At 51.3% G+C, this 25,967-nt stretch overlaps 8 protein-coding genes across 13 annotated transcripts; 4 read left to right on the top strand and 4 right to left on the bottom strand.

The window, feature by feature from the left end:
* Positions 1-243: 243 nt before the first annotated feature.
* On the top strand, positions 244-2,625 carry FOIG_01767 (uncharacterized protein). Its single transcript, XM_031198748.1, has 3 exons — positions 244-550; positions 601-623; positions 672-2,625. The coding sequence occupies exons 1-3, from the start codon at positions 465-467 to the stop codon at positions 2,390-2,392; spliced, it is 1,830 nt and encodes a 609-aa protein (XP_031070785.1). The 5' UTR covers positions 244-464; the 3' UTR covers positions 2,393-2,625.
* A 284-nt stretch (positions 2,626-2,909) lies between these two features.
* FOIG_01766 (uncharacterized protein) lies at positions 2,910-4,023 on the bottom strand. Its single transcript, XM_031198747.1, has one exon. It carries the CDS (start codon positions 3,800-3,802, stop codon positions 3,023-3,025), a length of 780 nt encoding a protein of 259 aa, XP_031070784.1. The 5' UTR covers positions 3,803-4,023; the 3' UTR covers positions 2,910-3,022.
* Positions 4,024-4,239: 216 nt separating this feature from the next.
* Positions 4,240-12,910, top strand: FOIG_01765 (FKBP12-rapamycin complex-associated protein). Of its 3 annotated transcripts, XM_031198745.1 has the most exons (4): positions 4,240-4,697; positions 4,752-7,041; positions 7,093-11,580; positions 11,631-12,910. In XM_031198745.1, the coding sequence occupies exons 1-4, from the start codon at positions 4,633-4,635 to the stop codon at positions 12,063-12,065; spliced, it is 7,278 nt and encodes a 2,425-aa protein (XP_031070782.1). In that variant the 5' UTR covers positions 4,240-4,632; the 3' UTR covers positions 12,066-12,910. The 3 variants fall into 3 exon arrangements, with proteins under 3 accessions (XP_031070782.1, XP_031070783.1, XP_031070781.1); XM_031198746.1 differs by having other exon boundaries at positions 7,093-12,910; XM_031198744.1 differs by having other exon boundaries at positions 4,752-11,580.
* On the bottom strand, positions 12,124-14,153 carry FOIG_01764 (protein kinase C substrate 80K-H). Its single transcript, XM_031198743.1, has 3 exons — positions 13,984-14,153; positions 12,986-13,927; positions 12,124-12,937 (listed from the first exon to the last, which is right to left on the bottom strand). Exons 1-3 carry the CDS (start codon positions 14,075-14,077, stop codon positions 12,273-12,275), a joined length of 1,701 nt encoding a protein of 566 aa, XP_031070780.1. The 5' UTR covers positions 14,078-14,153; the 3' UTR covers positions 12,124-12,272.
* A 153-nt stretch (positions 14,154-14,306) lies between these two features.
* Positions 14,307-19,474, bottom strand: FOIG_01762 (uncharacterized protein). Its single transcript, XM_031198741.1, has 2 exons — positions 17,859-19,474; positions 14,307-17,809 (listed from the first exon to the last, which is right to left on the bottom strand). The coding sequence occupies exons 1-2, from the start codon at positions 18,234-18,236 to the stop codon at positions 15,692-15,694; spliced, it is 2,496 nt and encodes an 831-aa protein (XP_031070778.1). The 5' UTR covers positions 18,237-19,474; the 3' UTR covers positions 14,307-15,691.
* On the top strand, positions 14,318-15,650 carry FOIG_01763 (uncharacterized protein). The gene has a single exon (XM_031198742.1). The coding sequence runs from the start codon at positions 14,382-14,384 to the stop codon at positions 15,477-15,479; it is 1,098 nt and encodes a 365-aa protein (XP_031070779.1). The 5' UTR covers positions 14,318-14,381; the 3' UTR covers positions 15,480-15,650.
* A 112-nt stretch (positions 19,475-19,586) lies between the features above and the next one.
* On the bottom strand, positions 19,587-22,261 carry FOIG_01761 (uncharacterized protein). Its single transcript, XM_031198740.1, has one exon. It carries the CDS (start codon positions 22,020-22,022, stop codon positions 19,770-19,772), a length of 2,253 nt encoding a protein of 750 aa, XP_031070777.1. The 5' UTR covers positions 22,023-22,261; the 3' UTR covers positions 19,587-19,769.
* Positions 22,262-23,721: 1,460 nt separating this feature from the next.
* On the top strand, positions 23,722-25,923 carry FOIG_01760 (uncharacterized protein). 4 transcript variants are annotated; one of them, XM_031198737.1, is made up of 5 exons: positions 23,722-24,328; positions 24,425-25,226; positions 25,276-25,368; positions 25,420-25,426; positions 25,477-25,923. In XM_031198737.1, the coding sequence occupies exons 1-5, from the start codon at positions 24,009-24,011 to the stop codon at positions 25,512-25,514; spliced, it is 1,260 nt and encodes a 419-aa protein (XP_031070774.1). In that variant the 5' UTR covers positions 23,722-24,008; the 3' UTR covers positions 25,515-25,923. The 4 variants fall into 4 exon arrangements, with proteins under 4 accessions (XP_031070774.1, XP_031070775.1, XP_031070773.1 ...); XM_031198738.1 differs by having other exon boundaries at positions 25,420-25,824; XM_031198736.1 differs by having other exon boundaries at positions 25,276-25,923.
* The last annotated feature ends 44 nt before the right edge of the window (positions 25,924-25,967 follow it).

Genomic DNA, 25,967 nt, shown 5'->3' with positions numbered 1-25,967 from the left:
CATCTTGCTGTCTAGGTCATTAGCCAAGTTAACACCAGAAGCAATATAACAATTTATTATCCGTGTCAATAAATGGAACAGCGAAGCTCCATCATGAATCACTACAGTATCATCATAGCTGTCCGGCTATGCCCTTAATCAGCTCCGCCTCATCCTCATAGCTGCTGCGCCCCAATCCATTTAGAATCCCGATCCCAGCGCCTCTCCAGCAAATAAGCTCCATACACTGCCGAGGGGCTCTGTAAGCACCGCGTCAAGATCAAGCAAGGATCATCAACACTGCGGGGAGAAGGATTCAGCCTAGGCCCCTACAATTACAGCGGGCACCCAAGCAAATAAAGGCACCACGTTCACCCACGAAGCTCCTTTCATTTCTTTGGCTCGGACTCTTGATCTCGGACTCTTCCTCGACAACTGAAGCTGAGCATCAGCCCTAAGACAGAATTAACTTACTAGTGGACCTCATGTATTCAGTCCCGTCGCAAACACCGCCCAAGGCTTCAGGCCGTAAGGGTAGTAAGAAGGTCCGCACTGGCTGCATCACCTGCAAGTTCGTATAACTCATTCGCTCACGTAAATCATTCACTAACAAGTCTGCAGAATTCGCAAAGTAAAATGTGATGGTAAACAAACACTATTCCTCTATCCAATCTTCTTCTAACAACCCACAGAAGCCAAGCCTTATTGTCTGCGATGTATCAAAACAGGCCGTCAATGCGACGGCTACCGTCCCTCCCCCAACTCCTCCCCAGAACCTACATCACTCTCCCCAGCACCAGGCTTCGGCTCACCCCAAGAAGTACGCGCCTTTGATCATTACCGCCTGCGCACTGCAAAAGTGCTCTCCGGTCCCATCGATGCTAGTTTCTGGGGCGGCGTGGTTCTCAAGATGAGTTCCACCGAACCAGCTGTTCGACATGCCATCCTCGCTATTAGCAGTTTACATGAGGCTGTTGGGGTCAAGAGTAAGAGTCTGAGGGAGATTGATACGCGGTTTGCGTTTAGAGAGTATGGAAATGCTATTGCGTCGCTGAGGAATTGGGGGCAGAGGAGTGAGCCGTCTGTTGTGCCGTTGCTTGTTTGTGTCTTGTTCATTTGTGTCGAGTTCTTGATCGATCGCGATACAGCTGCGCAGATGCATATTTGTCAAGGACGGCATATTCTCTCTACGCTTGGTGATGGAAGATCACCGGCTATGGAGATGATTAAGCATTCTCTTGTGCCTGTCTATGCTCGACTCAGTCTCTCGAGCTTTCTCTTCGGCAGTCGACCAGCGCCTATTCCTGCGCACCTACGCAGCTGGAGCGACATGCCCGCTGTCTTTGCCACCATCGAAGAAGCTCGATATGCGCTTTATCTTCTTCTAGATGATGCCTTACAGTTTAGCACAAGCGCTCGAGCTCCGATTTACAATCCGAATGCCGAACCAGAAGAGATCCGAAAGCTTCAGAATGAACAACAACGTCTTCTCTCGCAATTGAGTCGATGGCACGCCGCCTTCACCGTGACAACATCAATGAGTCCTCAATCTCCTTCTCTCGAAAACTCACTGAACGTCCTCCGCATATATCACCAGTCAACTCTCATCTGGGTTTCCACTGCCTTGGACACAGGCGAGACAAAGCTCGATCAGTTCGTACCCAACTTTGCGAACATTATCACTCTCGCATCAACCATTATCAGCTCTGTCCCCTCCAACGCGAAACTCGAGCCTTTTAGCTTCGAAACGGAGATCATACCGCCTGTGTACTGGACAGCTATAAAATGTCGCCATCCTCTCCTGAGACGCGCAGCGCTTAAGCTCTTGACACGAAACCAAATGCGCAATCGCAGGGAGAATCTCTGGCATGCACGCGAAACAGCTGTCATCGCCGCGCGAAGCATCGAGATTGAGGAGTCAGAGTTCGACTACCCTCTTGATCTTGACTTCACAATGGATCCCTTCGTTGCTCCAAGCCCAAGCGGTTTAAGCGAAGTATCCGCCGAAGCAAACGCGGCATTCGACCTCTTCACATGTGATCCCAAGAAGATCAAAGTCGACGTCTCAAAACCTCCTAGTTTACCTCCCCCGCCCCCATCATTCAGCGATCCAACACCTGAAGAAATCCTCTCTGGCTCGCCGTGCAGTTTGGCGTCGAGTCGCTCATCTCCTACTCCTACGCCCGAACCTGTGTCGCCGATATCAGCGGCGCTTGAAGGTATTCAGCACCTCGATTCTGCAGCTCTCAAATCAGCGAATCTTGAGTCGCCGTATGATGTGTCGGAGAGTAGAAGGATTAAGAATGCGCTTATTGGACCGGCGGACGATGGTGGTATTTGGGTTACGTTCTTTAGAGATCCTGAGCCGGGGGAGACGTCATGGAAGGTTACGAGGGAGTTTTTGAGATGTTGAAATATTTGATGAGTGGTATGACTGAGGTGGAGTTTGTTGGATGTACTGTTATGCATTATATACCCATGATTTGTTTGTTTATAGACTACTTTATTTTATGTGCCAAACGATTATTGTCTTTAAGCTTTGACTTCTCCTCAAAATGCATCATTTCAACTTCGCCGTGCATCTTGGTTACATTCTTCATAACTAATTCCTAAGTTATACACTACTAAAATGATCATTCTGTACAGTCAGGTTTAGATTTCTTTCTTGGTAATGACATGTCTTCTGTGTCCAGTCAAGCTTCATGTTGGAGTGAAGCAGCTACCCTAAATGAACAGTCAGTACAGGAAGTTTGTGCGACAATTCACGAGACTCCGATGAAGAAACTCTCATTGCACGCTTCATTATCATTAATGCCTATTTGAACTCGAATCTTATTGTGAACGGTTCGTTTGCCTTTGCATTGTAAGATACAGTCGTCAATGTTTGTAGTCTCTCCATTCAATTGGATTCAATTTGGTTAGCGAGAGAGGCGACACCGACGTGGAACAACGAATCTTGAGCGAGTACAATCAAAGTCACATCGTTTCGTTTGTTGCAAATATTCATTGATTTTGGGTATCATTATGTGCTGTAATCCTATTCTCAACCTCTAGCAGTCTCCCGTCTTGCAGACTCTGCCACCAACTTTCTTCTCTTATTCCTCTCATCCTGCTCAGCCAATACTCTTGCCGTTAACGATGCCGCAAATTCATTGTTGATACCACTTATCCTGGCATCTTCTGACTTCTTATCCTTCGCAGCCTTGTCCTCTTTCTCCACATCCTCGCCCTTGCGTTTCTTCTTCTTTTCCGACTTGTCTTTCTTGAGGGTATGTGTAAGCCCTTGGCTCTTGAGGTTCTCGATTCTCTTCTCCAATCGCTCGATATCCGCCTCGGAGTTTGCAAGAAGTGGAACGATGTTGTCTTGCTCGAATTCAGTACCGCACTCTGGACATGCCTTTTCTTGGATCTCCTTCATAGCTACATCGGCAAAGACATGGCCGCAGGGTACCAAGTAGACAGACTTCACAGCAGGGCCAAGCTCCTTCATGGAGATGGGGCACACCCACTTGTCGCCATTCTTGGAAACCTTCAGCTTGGTCACGTCTCGTAGTGACTTTATACCCAGGCTCGCAGGAGTGACGTCAACTGGTTCATCAGAGGGCATAAGACCTTTGATAATCGCTTCGTAATTGTACAGACGGCCGCGCCAGTCGGAGACAAGAGTATCGGCGTCGAGGAATTCGCCGCTGAGAGCACAGTGAGCCCAGGCGTGAGAGAGCGATTCAAGGGCCGTCGCTTTCAGCTCGGATGTTGTAGGAGCGCGCGCCGCATTCTTGACGAGCTCGCGACGCTTGGGGATGGAGCCGCCGTCGTTACCCATGATTGATGAGTTAAGGATGTCGCGTAATCGTGGAAAGTGATGGATCCGGGAGGTGATACCAGCGCAGTGATTCGGTATCCGCAATGACAAGGATTGACAGCGCGAGAGATATAGACGGTTATGGGAGTGGTGTATGTGGATGAATAAGTTGAGAGTTCTGGAAGACTGAGGCGATTCCTAGAATTGAGTCGAGATGGCGATTATCGATAAGCGTGATAAGGACGATGCAAGCTTGAAGTAGCGGGACAGTGTGATAATTGATATGTACCGTACAGTTTGCAACGTGGACCTCAGCGTTGTCCTTCATACAATCTTTAATAATGCTCAATAACAGGAATTAAAATTTGCCTATGCCTGTTAGTCTTCATGTCTCTTTTTTTTAATAGTTCCTGCAATGAATTTCCATTCTCAAAGAAGCTGCTTGAATATTACTGATGCCTGTTGACACTGTGATGACACCGCGGTAGCGCTCCACCGCTGGCCCGCCATTTCCAAACTTGATCCATCTAATGACCTCCGCCCGACCCAAGCTCATCAACCTCCAACTTCAACCTCCCCGGTGCTATGCACCTCTCTTAATACCACCCCGGTCGTTACCCTCGAAGGCGCTCAACTGAACTGAGCGTCTCCTTTCAGTATTTGTATTTTGGAAACGTCTCGGCCGCCTTCACAACGAACAACACGTGCACGCGCTGCCTCCTCGAAGCTTAATTACGATCTCCCCCTCCACCTCATACGCTCCTCCACGAAGACGCCCGACCCCGATCGAGCGCTCGATATTCAAGTACATGCGACGTTGATCGCTCTCACACCAGTGCCGCGACGGCATCATGGCGCAAGCACAGCAGGTCGCCCTGGACCGGCTGGATAACATCTCCCGCGCTCTAAAATCAAGGTCGGTTTCACCATGTGACGGTTGGTAGGCCAAAGGGGTCTAATATTCCCATAGAACAAGCGATGATTTGCGAAAACGATCCGCCGTGCAGCTTCGCGAGCTTGTAGCTGTCTGCCATCGAGACCTTAGCCCCGAGCAATTCCAGGTTTTCTACAACGCAGTCAACAACAGGATTACACAGCTTATTACACATGGCAACGACTCGTCCGAGCGGCTCGGAGGCATCTATGCCCTCGATGCGCTCATCGATTTCGATGGCGTCGACGTCGGCGTCAAATACACGCGTTTCACACAGAACCTCAAGACCATTCTTCGAGGCAAAGACATCAACCCTATGCAACCGGCAGCGATCGCGCTCGGAAAGTTATGTCGACCTGGTGGCGCGATGATATCAGAAGTGGTGGACTCAGAGGTTAACACCGCTCTCGAGTGGCTGCAGAACGACCGCATCGAGGAGCGGAGATATAGCGCTGTGCTTGTCCTTCGCGAACTGGCCCGTAGTGCCCCGACACTTATGTATCAATACATCCCGACAATCTTCGACTGGATCTGGGTAGGACTCCGAGACCCTCGACAGCTTATTCGGGCGACATCAGCGGAAACAGTTAGCGCCTGCTTCCGTATCCTTCGTGAACGAGACCAGGAGATGAAGCAAATATGGATGGATAAGATTTACAACGAGGCGAGATCCGGTCTCAAGGTGAACACTGTCGAATCGATCCATGGCTCGTTACTGGTGTTGAAGGAACTGCTTGAGCAAGGAGCTATGTACATGCAGGAACATTACCAAGAAGCATGTGAAATTGTCTTCAAACACAAGGACCACAGAGATCCGACTATTCGAAAGACTGTGGTTCTTTTGATCCCAGACCTTGCCAGCTACTCGCCAGCTGACTTTGCGCACACTTGGCTGCACAAATTCATGGTATACCTGTCCGGCATGTTGAAGAAGGACAAGGAGCGTAACGACGCTTTCCTTGCTATTGGTAACATAGCCAATTCGGTGAAAAGCGCTATTGCTCCGTACCTCGACGGCGTCTTGATCTACGTGCGCGAAGGTCTCAGCCTCCAGTCTCGCAAGAGAGGTTCAGTCGACCCTGTCTTTGACTGCATTAGTCGCCTTGCTGTCGCTGTTGGTCAGACGCTCAGCAAATACATGGAGGCACTCTTAGATCCCATCTTTGCGTGCGATCTTACCCCCAAGCTCACACAGGCTCTCGTCGATATGGCCTTCTACATCCCCCCGGTTAAGCCAACGATCCAGGAGAGACTACTTGATATGCTCAGCGTAGTTCTCTGCGGTGAACCATTTAAACCCCTTGGCGCTCCACAACCAAATACTCTCAGCTCAGTCCCGATTATTCCCAAAGACGCAAAAGACCCCCACGCTTATGAGCACCGAAGGGCTGAGGTCAAGTTGGCGCTCAACACTCTCGGTAGTTTCGATTTCTCAGGACATGTTCTGAACGAGTTTGTTCGAGACGTAGCAATCAAGTACGTTGAAGACGAGGATCCAGAAATCCGTGAGGCAGCGGCCTTGACATGCTGCCAATTATACGTTCGCGATCCGATCGTCAATCAGACCAGTTACCATGCGCTTCAGGTTGTGGGTGATGTGATTGAGAAACTTCTCACAGTCGGAGTCTCAGACCCTGAACCGAATATCAGGCGGACAGTTCTGGCGGCTCTCGACGAACGATTTGACAGACACTTGGCCAAGGCCGAAAACATTCGTATCTTGTTCTTTGCGCTCAACGATGAGGTCTTCTCTATCAGAGAAGTCGCCATCTCTATTATCGGTCGCTTGGCTAGGTACAACCCAGCATATGTCATTCCTTCACTACGAAAGACTCTCATCCAAATGCTTACTGAGCTCGAGTTTTCCGATGTCGCCAGGAACAAGGAGGAGAGCGCAAAGCTGTTGAGCCTCTTGGTTCAAAACGCGCAATCCCTCATCAAGCCCTATGTTGAGCCCATGATTTCAGTACTTCTCCCCAAAGCCAAGGACAGCAACCCTTCTGTTGCTGCTACCATTCTCAAGGCCATTGGTGAGCTTGCGACTGTGGGCGGTGAGGACATGATGCCGTACAAGGACCGACTGATGCCAATCATTCTTGATGCGCTACAGGATCAGAGCTCCAACGCAAAACGAGGTGCCGCTCTACATGCTCTGGGACAGCTTGCGAGCAATTCAGGATACGTCATTCAACCATACATCGAATACCCACAGCTGCTCGAAATTTTACAGAGCATCATCCGAACCGAAGGACAACAAGTACCCCTGCGACAGGAGACAATCAAACTGATGGGTATTCTTGGCGCTCTGGATCCTTACAAACACCAGGTAAATCTGGCGAAATGGCGAAAATTGATGCAACTATTGACACCAGATCAGGCCGAGGAACGAACCCCCGATTCCCGACGGGGCGAGGCCAACCAACTAACAGACATTTCTCTCATGATGACCGGATTGACACCCTCTAACAAAGAGTACTTCCCGACTGTTGTGATTAATGCTCTTCTCCAGATCCTGAAGGACTCTTCGTTGGTCCAGCACCACGCCGCCGTGATTGAAGCGATCATGAACATTTTCCGCACCCTTGGCTTGGAGTGTGTGTCGTTCCTTGATAGAATCATACCGGCATTCCTACAGGTGATACGATCGGCGACCTCTACGAGACTCGAGTCTTACTTCAATCAACTGGCCACCCTCGTTAGCATTGTGCGACAACATATAAGAAATTACCTGCCGTCAATTGTCGAGATCCTGCAGGAATACTGGCATACCTCACCTTCACTACAGACTACGATCTTGTCCCTGGTTGAGGCCATTTCGAGGTCGCTTGAGGGCGAATTCAAGATTTACCTGGCTGGGTTGCTACCACTGATGCTCGGTGTTCTCGACAAGGATACTTCCGCCAAGCGCACACCATCAGAGAGGGTAATGCACGCCTTCTTGGTGTTTGGCGCAAGCGCTGAGGAGTACATGCATCTTATCATTCCCGTCATCGTCAGGACATTCGAGAAGCAGGGTCAGCCTACATTCATCAGAAAGCAGGCTATCGATACGATCGGCAAGATCTCTCGCCAAGTGAACCTTAACGACTTCGCTGCGAAGATCATCCACCCTCTTACACGCGTCTTGGACATGGGTGAGCCTGTCCTCCGTACCGCTGCTCTAGATACGCTCTGTGCGCTCATCCAACAGCTGGGCAAAGACTATCTACACTTCATGGGTACTGTCAACAAGACCATCAATCAGCACCAGATCCAGCACTCCAATTACGAGCTGCTTGTGAGCAAACTTCAAAAGGGAGAGGTTCTGCCCCAGGACTTGAGCTCTGGAGCTGGCTTTGCTGATGGCGCAGACGAGACTCCTTTTGCGGATCAAGGCACTAAGAAGCTGGAGATGAATGCTATTCATTTGAAGGCTGCTTGGGACACTAAGGGCAAATCCACAAAGGAGGATTGGCAAGAGTGGCTACGACGTTTCAGTACAACTTTGCTTACCGAGTCACCAAACCATGCTCTCCGAGCTTGCGCCAGCCTCGCCAGCGTGTATCTACCTCTGGCTCGAGAGCTCTTTAACTCAGCGTTCGTATCTTGCTGGAGCGAGCTCTATGAACAGTTCCAAGACGAGCTCATCCAGAACATTGAGAGCGCTATAAAATCCGAGAACGTCCCACCCGATCTGCTTGGCCTCCTACTCAACCTCGCCGAGTTTATGGAGCATGACGACAAGGCTTTGCCGATTGACATTCGAGTTCTCGGTAGGGAGGCAGCTCGCTGTCACGCGTACGCAAAGGCCTTGCACTACAAGGAACTCGAGTTCCTGCAAGACCAGAGCAGCGGTGCAGTCGAGGCCCTGATCGTTATCAACAATCAGCTCCAACAGTCTGATGCCGCCATTGGTATTCTCCGCAAAGCTCAGCTGTATAAGGAAGGCATCCAGCTGCGGGAGACCTGGTTTGAGAAGCTGGAGCGTTGGGAAGAGGCGCTGGCGTTTTATGAAAAGCGTGAGGAAGAGGTGCCTGAGGACCAGGCGATACCCGTTGACATTGTCATGGGTAAGATGCGTTGTTTGCATGCTTTGGGAGAGTGGGAGGCTTTGGCATCTTTGACTGGCAGCACTTGGGCCAACTCTACTCCTGAAGTCCAGAGAATGATTGCCCCTCTCGCCACGGCTGCTGCATGGGGTTTGAATAAGTGGGACTCCATGGACAATTATCTTTCATCGCTCAAGAGATACTCACCCGATCGATCTTTCTTCGGTGCCATTCTGGCACTCCACCGCAATCAGTTCCGCGAGGCGATTGCCTGCGTTCAGCAAGCCCGTGAAGGCCTGGATACCGAGTTGAGTGCGTTGGTTAGTGAGTCTTACAACCGGGCGTACCAAGTCGTCGTTCGAGTACAGATGCTTGCGGAGCTTGAGGAGCTCATCGTCTACAAGCAATGTGACGAGAAGAAGCAGGCCATAATGCGACGAACCTGGGAGACTCGACTAAAGGGTTGTCAGAGGAACGTTGAGGTTTGGCAGCGCATGCTCAGGCTACGTGCCATAGTGATTGCACCTACCGAGAACATGCACATGTGGATCAAGTTTGCCAACCTTTGCCGCAAGTCTGGACGAATGGGACTGGCTGAGAAGTCGCTCAAGCAGCTCATCGGAACTGACGCTCCTCTGATATCAGCAATTCCTTATTGGAATGAGCAGCGACAGCCAGCACCCAACTCCAGAGCTGCACCGGCCGCACAGGTCATCTATGCCGTGCTCAAGTACCAGTGGGAGCTTGGACAGCAGCTGCCCGTCAATAAGAAGGGTAACATTCCGGAGAAGACGCTGTATTGCCTGCGCAAGTTCACCAACGATGCTGCGCATCGTCTCGAAGTTGCTAGGGCCCACCTCGCTGCCCAAGCTGGTAACGATGTCAACATCACTGGCGACTATGGATTCCAGAACCCGATGGATCCTTCTCTCATAAGCCCACATACCTCGCGAGCGCTGTATGACCAAACAGTCCTCTTGGCCAAGTGCTATCTGCGCCAGGGAGAGTGGCTGATTGCGCTGAACAAGGATGATTGGCAGTACACCCAGGTTCAAGATATTCTTCTGTCTTACTCTCAGGCGACCAAGTACAATCCTCGATGGTACAAGGCCTGGCATGCCTGGGCATTGGCCAATTTCGAGATTGTGCAGACACTCACAGCCGGAAATGAGGGACATTTGTCGAGGACAGACCACAATATGGTGATTGATCACGTCGTTCCCGCTGTCAAGGGCTTCTTCAAATCCATCGCACTTTCACAAGGAAGCTCGCTTCAGGATACTCTTCGACTATTGACACTCTGGTTCACCCATGGCGGAAGCTCAGATGTCAACGTAGCCGTTACCGAAGGCTTTGCCAATGTCAGCGTCGACACATGGCTCGAAGTCATTCCTCAACTGATCGCCCGCATCAACCAGCCTAACAAGCGAGTTCAGCAATCGGTGCACAACCTTCTTGCAGATGTCGGACGAGCTCATCCTCAGGCTCTGGTCTACCCTCTCACTGTCGCCATGAAATCTTGGCAGAACACGCGTAGATCTCGTTCTGCAGCTCAAATTATGGATAGCATGAGACAGCACAGCGCAAACCTGGTCGCTCAAGCCGACATAGTCAGTCATGAACTGATTCGCGTCGCTGTCTTGTGGCATGAGCTCTGGCACGAGGGATTGGAGGAAGCTTCGCGGTTGTACTTTGGTGATAGCAACATTGAAGGGATGTTTGCAACACTTGCGCCTCTACACGAACTTCTGGAGCGTGGACCCGAAACTCTGCGCGAGATCTCTTTCGCACAGGCTTTCGGACGAGATCTTAAGGAGGCACAAGATTGGTGCCGACAGTACGAGACAAGTCAAGACGTCAACGACCTGAACCAGGCGTGGGATCTGTATTATCAGGTATTCCGCAGAATAAGTAGGCAGCTACCTCAGGTCACCACCCTGGAGTTGACGTACTGCTCGCCCAAGCTCCTCAACGCCAAGAACCTGGACCTGGCAGTTCCAGGAACATACAAGAGCGGACAGCCCATCGTAAGGATAATGTCCTTTGACACAACTTTTAGTGTTATCAACTCTAAGCAACGTCCACGAAAGCTCAACGTCAACGGCAGTGACGGAAAGTCGTACGCGTTCCTGCTAAAGGGCCACGAGGATATCCGTCAGGACGAACGAGTTATGCAGCTGTTCGGCCTGTGTAACACCCTCCTCGCCCACGACTCGGAGTGCTTCAAGCGCCACCTCAACATCCAGCGCTACCCTGCCATCCCGCTCTCGCAGAATAGCGGTCTGCTCGGGTGGGTTCCCAACAGCGACACCCTCCACGTTCTTATTAGGGAGTATCGTGAGAGTCGCAAGATCCTGCTCAACATTGAACACCGCATCATGCTCCAGATGGCGCCTGACTACGATAACCTCACCTTGATGCAGAAAGTCGAGGTGTTCGGTTATGCACTCGACAACACCACCGGACAGGACCTGTACCGTGTTCTCTGGCTCAAGTCAAAGTCTTCTGAGGCTTGGCTTGAGAGACGAACCAACTACACTCGTTCTCTCGGTGTCATGTCCATGGTGGGATATATTCTGGGACTGGGTGATCGTCATCCTTCCAACTTGATGCTTGACCGCATCACTGGAAAGATCATCCACATCGATTTCGGCGATTGTTTCGAGGTGGCGATGAAGAGAGAGAAATACCCGGAGAGGGTTCCTTTCCGACTCACTCGCATGCTGACCTATGCTATGGAGGTTAGCAACATCGAGGGTAGCTTTAGAATCACATGCGAGAACGTGATGAGGGTTCTACGAGATAACAAAGAGAGCGTCATGGCTGTTCTCGAAGCGGTAAGTCACCCCCCTCTCCAGATTGATACATCTCATACTGACATTCACAGTTCATCCATGATCCTCTCCTTACATGGCGTCTCACAAACGCCGCATCCCCAACAGGCCCCAACTTCAACTCTGATCGCGACACAGCCATGCCCGTCCCAGGCGGAGTCCGCGCGCGTCGCCAATCCATCCTCGACAGCGACGTCGCGCCAAGTGAACTCCTCAACGCCCCTGAACCATCAATTCAGACCCGCGCACGCGCCCGAACAAACAGTTCAGCGGGCGAGGCCATGACAAATGGCGGCGCACCAGAGGTAGAGAGCCAGAACGCGAGGGCGGTGGAGGTGCTGGACCGTGTGCAGCAGAAGCTTACGGGCCGTGACTTTAAGAACAACGAGGAGCTAGATGTCATTGCGCAGGTCAACAAGTTGATCATGGAGGCTACGAAGCTGGAGAATCTGTGCCAGCACTACATAGGATGGTGCAGCTTCTGGTAGATTCTGCAGAGAAGAGAGTTGCTGAGGGGTCGGTATTTGCTTCAAGGTGCGGGAGTTGGGGGGTTGTTGATATCAGGAACGTTTCTTGGACGTTACAAATATGTCATGCATGTATAATACGAGTATTGAACCGAGTCGTGTTGTATTCTATCTTAATCAGCATTGTATGTTCCCAACATTCTAACCCTCTCCCATCTCTGCTCCTATCTATAGCTCATCTCGAGATCTGGGCTTCTTGGGCTGGCTTCCAACATCCCATCTCGAAAAGTCACAAGCAGCAGGCGTACCGATCTCCATCCTGTAAACGCACTTCTCGCTCTCGCTAACCCTCCACAACTCCTCCGTCTCCGCACATCCCAGCCAAACATCCGTTCTCCTCTGCGGGCCATTCCAGCACTGCTGACCATCTTCATACCTCAACACCATCCTCTCTCCGCGTCCAAGACTCTTTCCGTCGATTCTGTCCTCTTCATCTGCCATTTCGCGGTCGATGCGCTTGAAATTTCCCATGTTACTTTGGCCGTGGCCCTTCTTGGATTTCTGCTTGGTGCTGCCGAGCCAGCATTGTTCGTAGGTGTACTCGCCGGCTTCGAGGGTTACACATTTGTCTTTGAGGGCGCGGAAGATATCGTCTGGACCGTAGTCGAAATCGAGATCGGCTTGTTCGACGTCGAGAGTGGACTTTTTGTCGGAGAGATCACGTTTGGCAGCGTCAACGGCTTCGCGGGCTGCGCGGACGAGGGTGGATTCTTTGCCGGGGGATGAGTTGTCGGCGAGGATGCCGTTGGTGATGGCCCAGACACGGAGGTTGTCGAGAGAGTTGTGGATGAAAGCTCGAACGGGAGGAGGGAGGTAGGCCTCAAAGTTGTAGACTAATATGTTAGCAAATAACGCACCATCTTGTGGGAGAGTTGACTTACGAATATCAGTATCGCTTCCCTCACCCTCCTCAAACTCACTCCAGTTAACACCGCCATTCTCCCCATCCTCCTTCAGAACACTCAAGATATCCTCATCATTCACAACCTCCTCCTTGCTCTCCGCCCGACGAGCCGAATAATCCTCAAAAGACCGAATCGCCGCCTTGACACCCTCGTCATTGAAGTTGGGGTTATAGTCAGTCTTGAACTTTGTCAAAAGCTCCTCAAGCTCCCCGACTCGCTCCTTCAGAGCGTCACGCTGGGTAACGACCTTGTCCAATGTATCCCTGAGCTCGTTGACGCGTGTCTTGGCAAGACCAACAAGAACACCGAGCTTACCACCGCCGGGCCCCTCGCGGACAACTTTTCCCTTATCTTGCTGTTCAGCATCGCGGTGCTTCTGGGCGAGTTCTTCTTTCTTGACTTCCAGCGCCGCAATCTCCTTTTTCAAGTCCTCCACCTTCTTCTCAACCTTTTGTCTCAGATCCTTAGCCTCGCTAACCATAGCGCCCCTCTTCATCGCAGCCTTTTGCAAAGCCTTCTTCTTCTCATCCTCCAATCGTCTATACTCCTTTCCGATCTCGGCACATTTGTTCTCGCACTTGACACCGCCTACACCACCGTACTCCTCTGACCCATCGCAGCAGAGCTCGTAATCGCACACACCGTCGTTGACGTAGAGGAACGGAACATACATTCCAATGTGTCCCTTGTTCTCGCACCAGAAGCCGGGCAGTGCATTGGTGGTGTTTGTCGTGCCGGAGATGGAGCCGACGAGAGGTTGTTCGGGGGAGAGAGGATCGAGGTTGGCGCAGGCAGCGGTGCCTGGTTCGTCTGAGCCATCGGGGCAATCGCACGTGTTATCGTTGACCCGGTCAAGGCTCAGTTTGATCGCTGCGTTGGTGATGCAAGAGAATTCATCGCCCTGATAGTGAGAAGCAACTACAACACCTGTTAGCTCCCCATAGCTTCACTTCATGATCACGAAGTACTCTTACATTCTGGGCCAACACCTCTAGGCACGCTGCCAGCAGCAGCCAGAGTAAAAGCGTAAATAGCGCCCAGAAGCGCCAGAGAATTCGGGTGTTGCATTGTTTCTGGTGTTTTTGTGTAATGGCTCCAACAAGGGAATCGGAGGTTGGAGTTGGCCAGGTCAGCTATAACTACTTTAGGGGACAGGGGAGCATTCCAGAGGGAGGTCTCCACTGTAAAAGCTCCCCTGGGCGGTAAATGTTCGGGAGGATCTGAGACGCGGAAGTAAATCCGTTCCTGGGGAGGAAGGGCACTAAAGGTGGGGGACGAGAAAAAAGAAGAAGTCAACCCCTCCAACACCAGCAAAACTGTGACGCATCATCACCATCTACACATACACTATCTCATACTCTGGTCAATCAATATGGCGCCGAACGATGAAGAGTCTCGCAAGGCTCTTGCTACACTCATAGCGACAGCTACAACCCTCCTCGAACAGCTCCAATCAACACTCACCACCATCCAACGAAACCCACTAACCCCAGCAACACCCTCCTCCTCCTCCCCCGAAACAACCTCCATAAACGCCCTATCCCTCGCTCGCGACACATCCCTCCTCATCCGCGCCCACTCAACCAAGATCTCCCTTCTCATAATAAACGACCCCTTCACCCCAAGCGCCATCAGCACCGTGATCCGCGAGCTCATAAAGGGCCCCATCCCTGGCCTCGCCACCGCCGCGCAGGCCTGCACCCCCGATCTCTACACGAGCGTCGTGCGGAAAGAACTAGCATACCGCTGCCAAAAGGTCCTCGTTGAGCTGTGGGGTTTGTTGAAGCGTGTTCCTGATGATGGGAAGGTTATACCTGCTCTGGGGAGGGATGGGAGCAAGGGAAGTCTTGTTTTGACGGGCAAGCTTTGGAGTGCGTGTGATGAGGTTGTTAAGCTCGCGGATCTGGGGGTTGGGGGCTTTTATGTCAGAAAGGCGGAGGAGTGGAGGGATACGCTGAAGGATGTTATGGAGGAGTTGAAGGAGTGGGGAGAGGAGGAGGATGATGAAGATGATGTTGATGGTCTGGCCGATGATATGAACAATGCGTCGCTCACGGAGCAAGAAATGGTCGACGACTTGATGAACTCCTCCTCCGCCATCCCAAAATCCGACCCCGATAAGATCCGACCCCGTCTTGACTCAACTCTCAAGCGTTTACGAATGATCGTTCTTCTATACCAAGCCATTTCCAAGAGGCGCTTCAAGAAACTTCCCAAGGACACCACCACGGGCGACATTCCCTCCAAGCTGGACAAAGCAGCGAGTGTTCTCGAGACGTTGCCGGATAATTTTGGGGATTTGGCTGGTGCGTTTTACGAGCTTGATGCGGAAGAGATCGATAGACTCATGGAGGAGTGTTTTGAGAGTGCGGTTGGTGTTAGCGAGGTTTTGAAGCTTGGGTGGGAGGGCGAGAGTGATGAGTTTAGTGAGTGGATGGAGAAGTTCAAGGTTGAAGTCAAGAAGACATAGACAGACCACGAACTAAAGAATAAACATTTGATACCAGTCGAGCGATTGAGCATTGTGATGATCCTCGTGGCATAGATATTACATGCCCACTATTTGTATACGCTACTACACATGATGCTCCCTCATACAAAGTACATTCCTCGACAACGCTTCTCGTATCTTTAAAAGCCTATGCATCCCAAAATCCCCCTCTTCCCTGACAAAAAGCCCATTTAAATGTGTCTCTGTTCTGTAGCAGGTCGACCCGTCACCGTTGTAATTTCAGAATGTCCGAGTTGCTTAGCTTCATGTTCTGCTTCATCCACAGCCGCGGGAGTTTCCGGTGTGATCATAACAGCTGGGGCAGCAAGAGAACTAGGGACAACTTCTGTCTTAGCAGTTGTCACACCCTCAACGTGCTCTGCCTCTGCGTCCTCCTTCTCATCCTCCTTCACTTGTGAGAGTGGTCGACCATGTGTATCGTGAGACTCTCCCTCATCGTTGCGGTGCATTTGTCCGTTTTCGAGATCGGCACCAACCATCTGAGCGAGACTGCTAAAGTTGAACATGGGCTCAGATCCGGCGCTTCCGCCGTCGCGTTCTCCATCGTCGCTGTAAGCACCAAGGCTCAGCCCACTAGACCGAGGACCTAAGTCGGCGCCCAGGTAGTCGGGTCCCGTGTATGTGCCAACCGGGCTATCGTTGACTGATGACCCAACTGAGGAGGCATTGCTCATCTGCCTAAGATGTGATCCTCCACGCGAAGGCCCAGCCGGTAGTGGCAGAGAACTCGATGATGATGTTGGTCCAGCCTGGTTATCAGACGTGCCTCGATCCACTCCCTTGCCTTTTCCAGCGGGCCCATCGTCCTTAGCCTTTGGCTCTGCTGGCGAATCCGGTGCGCTCGAAGCTTGTGATGCCCTAGACATGGTAGCTTCTACACGGAGATTGCTGGCAGTGCTGTTGCCTCGTCGTCGACCCAATCCTCCGAGTGACAAGCTACTAGCACTCGCACCACTTGCACTTCCGCTGTATGGATGTCCACCCTTCTTGGCGGCTTTACGTTCCTCCTTCTCTCGTCTCTTAGTCTCCTTTCGAATAGCCTTTTCCTCCTTACGTTTGCGCTCTTCTTCAGAAGCTAGAGAAAGACGAACTGCCTCCATAAACATCATCTCCTCAAGTTCGTCCATGCGACTCCTTCGTCCTGTACCGTTCCGTGAAGATCCTCTAGCTCCAGGTTCCGGCCCCTCGCTCGCGTCGTCCTGTGCACCGTCTGCTTGGCCCTGTCCGCTGGGGCTGGGACTAGCATTTGAATCGTTGTTTCCAGTGTTCCTTCGGCCAAATCGACCCGGGCGAAGAATCGATCTCTGTTCGTTTCCGCCCATGAGAAATGCAGCTGTGTGAAGGGCAGTGGCCGCTGCAGCTCTTCGTGCTTGGTGGTTCCTCGCTGATGCAAGTTTCGCCGCCCAATCGGGACGCACGCGATCGGTGGTGATGACATTCGGCGCGTTCGCAGACAAACTATGTGCGCGTCGACGGCCGGGTGTGGGTGGGGTCTGCAGTGTGCTGTTTAGTGAAGTCTGCGAAGACATGGCTGTGCCGTGTGATGGGCCGCTCGAGTACGCAAGACCCCGGCGGAAGGGGGGAGGGTCGTATGTGACGCCAAATTCAGGCTGTTGGCAGTAGGGGCATGCCGAGGGCTCCGAGATAAGCATCTCGGGCGGGTCGTCCGGGTTGAGACCTTCATTAGGATCCCGAGCTTCACCGTTGGGATGATGCTCAGGAAGGTGAGGATCAGCGCGCTTGATCTGAACGAAACATTCGCTGCAGATATTTTGGTCACAGCATCTGGTGCGGTTCAAGTAAGGCGGATATGTCAGGAAGCAGATAGGGCACTCCTCAGCATCTTTGTAAAGGAAAACCTCCATGGGTTGGCCGTTCACAAAGGGATCATGAGGAAGAGCGATCTCCTTTGGCGACAAATCGGTTGACGAGGCATTTCGAGAACCACCGCTGAGGGCAGCGGCAAGAGCTTTGGCTCGTGGCTTGAAAGGCGACTTGCTTGCTCCAGGTGTCGACGGCGAAGGGAGAGCGGAACCTGTGTTCGATCCGCTGCGATCCGATGCGGCAGAAAGTGTCCTAGGTCCCATAGGCACCGTCAAATTCTGGAGGTTCTGGCTCGAAGACGATGGGTTCTCTGCGGGAGGAGGTTGCGGGATGAGTTCTGGGTCGGGAGGCGCATCGGCGGGGGGGATAGGAAGGCCACGGGCTGCAGCGACGAGTTGATGCTCGGCCCAGCTCGAAGACCAATCATTAAGGCCTCGCCAGAATGGCGCAAGCTTTCTCTCTATCTGGGTGATGTCAGCTTACCGATAAGATCAAACGAAACAAAGAACGCACCTGTAGCTGCCTCACGACAGGCTTGCTAAAGTCCTCAGTACCGGTGTAGGTGCCCAATGTTACCAGATAACCTCCATCAACGTGCTCTTCGCGCATACTCCTCTCCCGTTCCTTTGCTCGAGCCACGCGCTCCCTTTCTAACCTCCTCGCCTCACGCTCCTGCTTTGTTTCGCGACGCTCAAAGGGAGCATCTGGTTGTTCACGATTGCGGGAGGAACTGGGACCGATACCAAAGATGTTTATCTCGGCTCTGCTCATTCGTCGGTTCGACCTCGAGCTGGTGTTTTGTAAATGCTCGCGTACTGAAGGATCGCCGGGACCTGCATATTGACGAGGATCGCCCTCGGGGCGAGACTCTTTTGTGTTGGAATTACCCATGGTGAAGATGTGAAAGAGAAGACGACAGCGGCTGGGTTATGTGGCGCGATCGCGCACTTGGGCTGGCCTTATCTGGCGTGGACCAGGGCAGGGGTGTTGTCGTCAACGATAATCGTGAGGAAAAAGAGAGAGTACCTTAGTGGATGAGGAGAAGAAGTTTGAGGTTTGAATTGTGTTGTGTTGAGCGATATCGAGTGAGACAAGAGCAAGGAGCTTGTCTCGATAGGAAGGGTTACCGAATGTCCCGCGATGGGTTGGGATGGGGATTGGAGCTGATGGAAATGGGGACACGATAGAATGGGGGAGGGGCCGGGCGTCAGACGACGGGGGTCACCACAGAGGGCATCTCGCTTGGGCCGATAGTGTATGGAGAAGGTGGTATTGACAGCCTGGGGGATATTTGCCAGCAATACTGTAGCTCAGTCGTTGATGTGTATGTATCGTGATCAAAGAAAGTTGGAGTTTTGAAAGGATGATGATAATGGATGAGAGTGGAGCGATAACGGACGTTGTTGGTTGTTGATGAATCAAATCAATTGAGATGAGGTTGGGGGGAGGAGGCAGCCTGTAACAACGGCCGTAGGGTGCTGAAGCTAAAGCCTAGAACAGCTGGTGGTCCCTGCTGGGTAACAAGTTCTGGACCTGGTTTAGCTGAGATCGGATACTGGAGCCCGCGAGCCAGGCGGGTGGGTAAATGGTGAGAAAAGGGTACCTTAGTCCGCGGGGTAGCGCGAAGCTATTCAATAGAAAGAGAGAAGTAAAAAAGAAGAGCAAGATAGAGATTTGTTGGTGTTGAAGGGGAGAGCAAGGTATGTCTCAAGTTGATGACTGAGGAATCGAATTGACATTGACGTTGACAACTCACTCGCTCAAGTTGGAGAACCTTCCAACCCTACAAGCGTCGTAAGCTATCCTGGCAGAGCTATCTCTTGGTGTAAACCTTGAACATGGTGATATTCCATGCCAACCAGTATCTCCTCACCTGTATCTCTTGCGGATTGAGGCCCGCATCATCATCAGCTCAGTAATTAACAGCTTTACCCTGGACTTGTGCTCTGTATTTTCTTTTTTTCTTTTTTGTTTCGACATTTCTCACAGATCTGCAGTCCTGACTCGGCATCGCCCATCAACGTCATGGGCCGTCACTAAAGGTGAAGATCCTTGAACCCAGAATGTCAAAAATCAAGAAACAAGCATTTCTGTTTCACATGGATCTTTTTCAAGATGACTGATAAGTGTTTCGAATTATGCATATAATTATGGACAGAGTAATTGTGATTTCAGGAATTACAGTTATGCTGGTGAGAATCAGACCATCGTCTGACCTCCTCCGAATGATCCGGATGGTGATGTGAATGTAACTATGCGTCGTCTTCAAATCCGTATTCGGCATCTTAGAAGCTAAGCTTTGCGATTTGATCCATATTTATCATATTGTCAAAGTGGTTGCAGTTGTAGCGTGCTCTATACCGTCTATCTCTATCCTCATCGCCCCAACACCACATCATCATAATCATCAAATTATACACAACCCTACTTCGTAGGCGCCCAAGCCTGCAACCAGTCCCTCATCCTCTCCAAACTCCCCTTCTCAGCCTCCGCCGCAGCAATACACCACTCAACATCCCAAACCCCCTCCTCCGCCATCATCTCCGCCAGCTTCCTCCCCCTCTGACTCCCCTCATCCGTGCAAAACCACAGCGGCGCATCCATATTCGTCACATCGCCCAGCAGCGGCTTCACCAGCGGTAGAACCTCCCTCGCACTGGACGGTTTCGCCTCAAGACCTGCGTTTGCGCGTCCTGTTTTACACCATGGATTCGCGCAGTGGGATTTTCCACAGCCTGTCATGAGTTGTCCGAGATAGCGTCGCTCGATGCGTCGTTTGAGGGCTTTGCCTTCAGGGTCGTGCATGCTGACGTATAGGGGCCCGAAGCAGATTGAGCAGAGACCGATGTCGTTGGAGGCTTGATCAGTGGAGGCTGTTTGACGGACTTGGCCTCTTGATCCGACGCCGAACATTGTTCTTCCGCAGTTGGCGTTGCGGCAGATTGGGGGTTTGAGGCGAGATACTTTGTCGAGTTCGTGGTGTTTGAGATGTGTCTCCATATCTTTCAGACGAACGATCTTGTCGCAAAGATGGCACTCTGTTGTCCGTGTTCCATCTGCAAGTTCGTGAGCTGTTAATCCAGACAGAACGACCTCTGGACTTGGATTGAAGGGATCCCCTTCTTGAGGAACCTCAAGATGACAGAACCGACAGAGGATCAACTTCCCAGGACACACGCTCGTCTGATGTCGCGCCAAATCAGCCATTGAATTCGTCGAAAACTCGCAGTTTGGGCATTGTCGCTCCGTGTGAAAGATATCGTCATGCTTCGCCTTGCTCTGCGTCGAGTTCCCAAAAGCACTGTCCTTTTCACAATGCCAATGTGCTTCCCACTCCGGAGAGCCCTTCTTGAACACGGATTTGCACTTGGGGCAAACAACATTGTTTCGCCGACAAAAGTTTTCGTGTAGCACCATCGTCCGCTTGGGGACGAATTGTAAACAGTTACTACACGGCTCCTCATCGGGAGAGTGTTCTTGTTCGCCGGCCCCATTGGATGGCCCATTCGTTCCGTCCTTGGCGTCTTGTAAGTCCACCTTGGCTCGTAGCGAGTACTGCAATGTCTTCGGAGATTCCGTAGCGTCTGGATGTCTGTATCCATGAACTGATATTGTGATCTGCTCCGCTCCCTCCAGTTCCACATTCGTAGGACTTATCACAATCCTCTTGACCCCATCAACCGCCGGTGAAAAATCCCCAAAGACATGAACACTTTCTCGTGGCAGCGCTCGTTGTCGCGAAGATTTCGGTGTAACAAATAAATCGAGCGCATCTTCGTCTTCGCCGGTAGTAAGCTCAATCGCAAGAGGTTGTGATTTGTTCCACGAGGGAAGCACGTAATCGACGTATTCACCCTCAAGAACCTGCCCCTCAACAGCCTTCCAAATGTCAATCTCTCCACCAGTAGAACTTCCATCCGTAGATCCTCTTTGCGCAGACATGATTCGTCGTAATGTTTCTCGCGCTTGTTCCTCGTCCAGAGCTTCGATATCGACTTCGAGATCCGTGTCCACGACACAGATGCCATCTCCCTCGGGAGCGACCTTATCCACGAGCAACTTGAACTCCTCCCCGCGCGCACCCTTTACTGCCAACATTGAGCCTTTGCTTAGTGTTGTAAAGTTCTCTCGTAATTGTCGCTCGAGTAGTGGTTTCCAGTCATCGGGGTTGTAGCCTGCTTCTAAGGGTCTGAGTCGAACGTATGTGCCCTTGGGAAGTTGTCGCGCCTCGACTTTGATCTGAATGCCATCCACGTCCATTCGTTCGCTGTTCTGCGCTGTGTCTTGTTCCAGATCTATCACCTCTTTCGGCGACACGCATTCATCTTCCTGAATACCCAAAGCTTCCGTCAACCACGGACTCAACCCCAACGTTCCCTCCGACGCTGAAAACTCTCTGATACCCGCAAAGACAGCATTCTTATTCTTAGGATTCACAAGTCGGAATATTAAAGGATTCGGTAGTTGTTGTGCGGTATCGGCGTCGCTCGAGGAATATGACCATGGATCTGATCGGGCAGTCGTTGTCGAAGGTCGAGATCGCGCCGCAGCTAAAAGTTGTTCAAGAGCAGATTGTGGAAGAAGAATCTTGTCGCCGCGAAGATTCTTGGTCGCTATGGCAGAGGGACTTATCACGGGTAATGCGCTCGACCAGCGCAGGGGTGCAGGCTCTTCCATGATTGGGCTGTAATGTGTAGAAGTTATGATGTGAGGGCCTGGAATGAGATGGTGGGGGTTGATAAGATGCAATTACGTAGTAGTAGAATCAAGCACGAAATATGATAGTCATAAAGCGAGAAACAGAGATAGAAATGACAATATCATTTAAAACTATTTTTTGCTTGAAATCCAAAATGTTGTTAATACCGACTGAATCACGAGAAACAGACTCTCAGCGGCGATGCTCAGTCAGCCATTTCGGTGACGTTCTTCCAGCATCGTCCAGAAGACAGACGCATCAGATCTGAGCTGCCTACTGGCCTTGCATAATCGGAAATCCGATCTCCGACGGACTAAGAAAACACCGACACCGCAAGCACATCGCTTTGACAAGCTGTCCACCTCGTACGCATCCGGTATCAGAGCTATCATTAGGTCTCGCAGATCCGTATCATGAGTTGACTCAAAGCACAGACAATGCTCAACTCTTAATATCATGGTTAAAATTAGACTACAGACTATAGCCTCATACCCTGTTTAAAACATTGATCAAGTTTCCGTGTAGCCCGGGGAGCATCCCGCCTCACTTTACACGTAGCAAGACAACCCAGCAATGCATCGCCAGTAATGTTGTTGTTCAGTGATCATCAGCGTTGCAACGTGGCTTAAGCAACTACGCGTAATTCCAGTATAATGAGGGCGCGGCACAGAGCATAATCACCCAGCAGATCCGTCTTGGCAATCTGCATGGCCATAACGTCGATCGAAACAAAGACCCCAAACATCTCTTTTTTTTTATTCACCGCTCTTACAAGTCCGCGACTCTGAGTGAAACAGAGTTGGTGTTTGTGTGTTTTGACCCCCACAGAATGGCTCAATGCAGCGCAACCCATCCATGATGGCTGAATTCAAGCGGTCATGATGAGACCCGGCAATGCATCCCCGGACCGACGAGATATACAGAGCTTGGTTAGATTGACACTACTAGTTCCAAGCTTTCTTTGCGACTGAGCCAACTAATTTGAAAGACTGTATGCCCTGAAAAGATGCTCATTTCATCATTTCCCTGCACCAGAGCTTATCTTGGCAATTTCGGACGCCGAAATGTAGGATCTGCAAAAGACCTGGTATGTTGATCAGGGTAGCCGTACACCTTCTCTCTCTCAAATGTGGCACAGCTCATTTTACCCGCCAAAGGGGGCTCTTTTGATCTACGGAGTTGAAAGGACCCCTACACGAACCTACCCATGCTCGTTAGCTCCCGCCGCAAAGCTCAGCTATTGAATGGTGCGCCTCGAGAGATAAGATCCCCCAACCTTAGTCTTTTTGGTGATGCCATCTTGTCAAGATATCATCAGTCTGGCCGATTCTCTCACCTTGGAAGATGCATCCAATCCCCACATCGACTGCTCACACGGGCCGATCTCCAAGACCCCCCCTCTCACATTCACATCCTCCTACCGTTGTACTATGCATGCCGTTATTCTGTATCCGGTTCAGCCGGAACGTTTTTTTTTTTTTTATGTATCTTCTTTTGGTGTTGTTGAGTTGAGTCCCCCACTTGATCATCCAAGCTTTTAACTAACAAGCTTGTGTAATGTAATTGCGCTCCGTACCTCTGTAGCTTGACTCACAACGTGCAGCATGTTAAACCCTCCGAGCCACCTGAACTTGGCTCGCCAATCCAATCTCATCTCAGACCATCTTTGTATTATCCCGGGCACGTCCCCATCCCACCCAAACGGCGCATATCTCCCCCAGACCAAATCTGTTCCTAGTAAATCATTGCCGCTTTGGCCGCTGGCATGACACGGCCCATCCCTCATGTCTTGTCTCAACATGTGTACTCCGTGTATAGCTATATATCCTTCACCACCAACCCTCATGACTCCTCCTCTCTTTCTCTATCATTTTCCCCCTTATATCCCCCATTAGCCCTCCTTGCCAGTTGGGCTGCTCCATCATCGAATACCCAACCTCTTGTAATACTCATGCCAGCCTGACATGAGCCAAGTTATCGTCGACCACCAAACGCGCGCAGAGATCACTCAGATCCAAACAAAGGGCTTGACCCTCTTTGACACTCTATACAATTCTCTCGTCCTTCGTCATACCCTTCCCTACCTCCCCGTATCAGGCCTTTTAAACCTCGCCGCAACCTGTCGCGATATTCGTTACCTCCTCCACGAAACACCCGGTGTCTTTCGTCACATCGATCTTACACGGGTCAAGACAGCGCATTGCGAAGGCGCGCATAAAGAAACAGAGCGCAATCTTGCAGTTTGGCATAATGTCACTCTTTCTGATTACCTGACTGAAGATGAGTGAGTCCATCCATACTCCATTGCTCGTGTCCACTGTACCCTTGTCCTTTGCGCTGCGACCACTTTAAAACGGCTGTTAGCTCACAGGATCCATAGCTTCTACGCCGGGCCCTTGAGGGGCATATTCTCTACCCTACGACAACGGGATATTCTTCGTGATGTTCAATCTCTAATCCTCGACGGACTCTCTGTCACAGCTGAGCTGTGCCATGAGATCGTCAACGATCCGTCATACAGCGTGCGCATGCTCTCGATCCGCGGCGTCAATAACCTGAACCACGGCAAGCTTCGCGCAGCGCTAGCATACGCCTGTCGAAGCTCACGACCAGAGAACACCCCACGACTCAAAGCAGTCTACGTCTTTGGCCCCATGCCCTGCGATGAAAATGCGCAGGCCAACGATTCCGATGCCTGGTGGTCCAAAAAGGGCCGTGTCCTCAACAGCACCAGCGACATGGACGACTGGGCGCAATGCATGCTCGCCTGCCAGAGCCTAATCTCCTTCGACGCAGTGCTCTGCCAAGGTCCTCGCCACGCCAGCTCACCAGCCTTTGGGTCCTGCAGCGTCTCCTCGCCGTGCAGCCCAGCGGTCGCTACGTTCTCCGTGGGCGGCTGCGCAGGCTGTGGCAAAGCGCCTGAGGGTGTCATGACGGCTGAGACGCACTGCTCTTCGCTACCGCTGCTAGCTCCGCCGCCGATCCTCTCGTCATCCGTGCAGGCTGCCACAACGCCGCGCCCGGGACATGAGAATTTCGTGCCGAGGTGTGCTGATTGTTTGAGGGATAGGTTTTGTGTTGCGTGTAATAAGTGGTGGTGTGAGACATGTTATCATCCTTTTGGTGGTGGTGATGATGTGAAGAGACATGTTTCGCGAAGCTGCTGGGAATGCGGCATCAATGTGCGCCACCTTTTACTGTCACTGAATATGGAAGCTAATTGGTATCTAGTGCAATGATTGTATTGAACGCACGCAAAAGTTTTGCAAAAAGTGCGGCGGCGGATACTGTCTCATTCACAATGAAGGATCATCAAGCGCCTTTGTAAGTTTCCCCAATCTTCCACGCAACAGAATTCTTACTGACTGTTTCTAGTGCGACTGTATGTTATTCTGATCATTATTCGTTTGCATCATCTAACTTGCTTTACAGGGTGTTTCTGTCGAGGTCGTGGTCTCAGTCGAGTCTGATGCACCACGTATTTGACATGTGTCAACCAAGGACCAATGCAACCTCACATCTGATCATGGTACAGTAAATGACTTGGCGCATCTACAAGGTCCCTGGAATATGAATGGAGTCCCCTTGGAAAGTGGACTGAGCGAGGCGTCATGATGAAGCGTATTCGGATTTTCCACTCTTGTTGTTTTCTTTGCTGGTTGGTTTTGGAGTCGGGGCGTAAAATATGGATTGGATGAAACTCGACTCTTTTCAGATACTCACCACTTTTGCTTCAATAATTGATAAGGACTGGCTCCTAGAATCATACCACTTTTCCCGCTCCAATCTTGAATAAGTCGACTCAGATGAGATATGGCACGATACTATCTCGAACCACTGCACCCCAGTCCTCCCCGCTCGGAGACAAAGTAGATCCGATAGAACAGGTAATGGAACGGAAATAGAACAAGTTAGTGAATCCA

Source organism: Fusarium odoratissimum (genome assembly GCF_000260195.1).
Source record: "Fusarium odoratissimum NRRL 54006 unplaced genomic scaffold supercont1.2, whole genome shotgun sequence".
In the NCBI taxonomy this organism is placed as follows: Eukaryota; Fungi; Ascomycota; class Sordariomycetes; order Hypocreales; family Nectriaceae; genus Fusarium; species Fusarium odoratissimum.
This window is presented reverse-complemented; position numbering and strand designations above follow the sequence as displayed.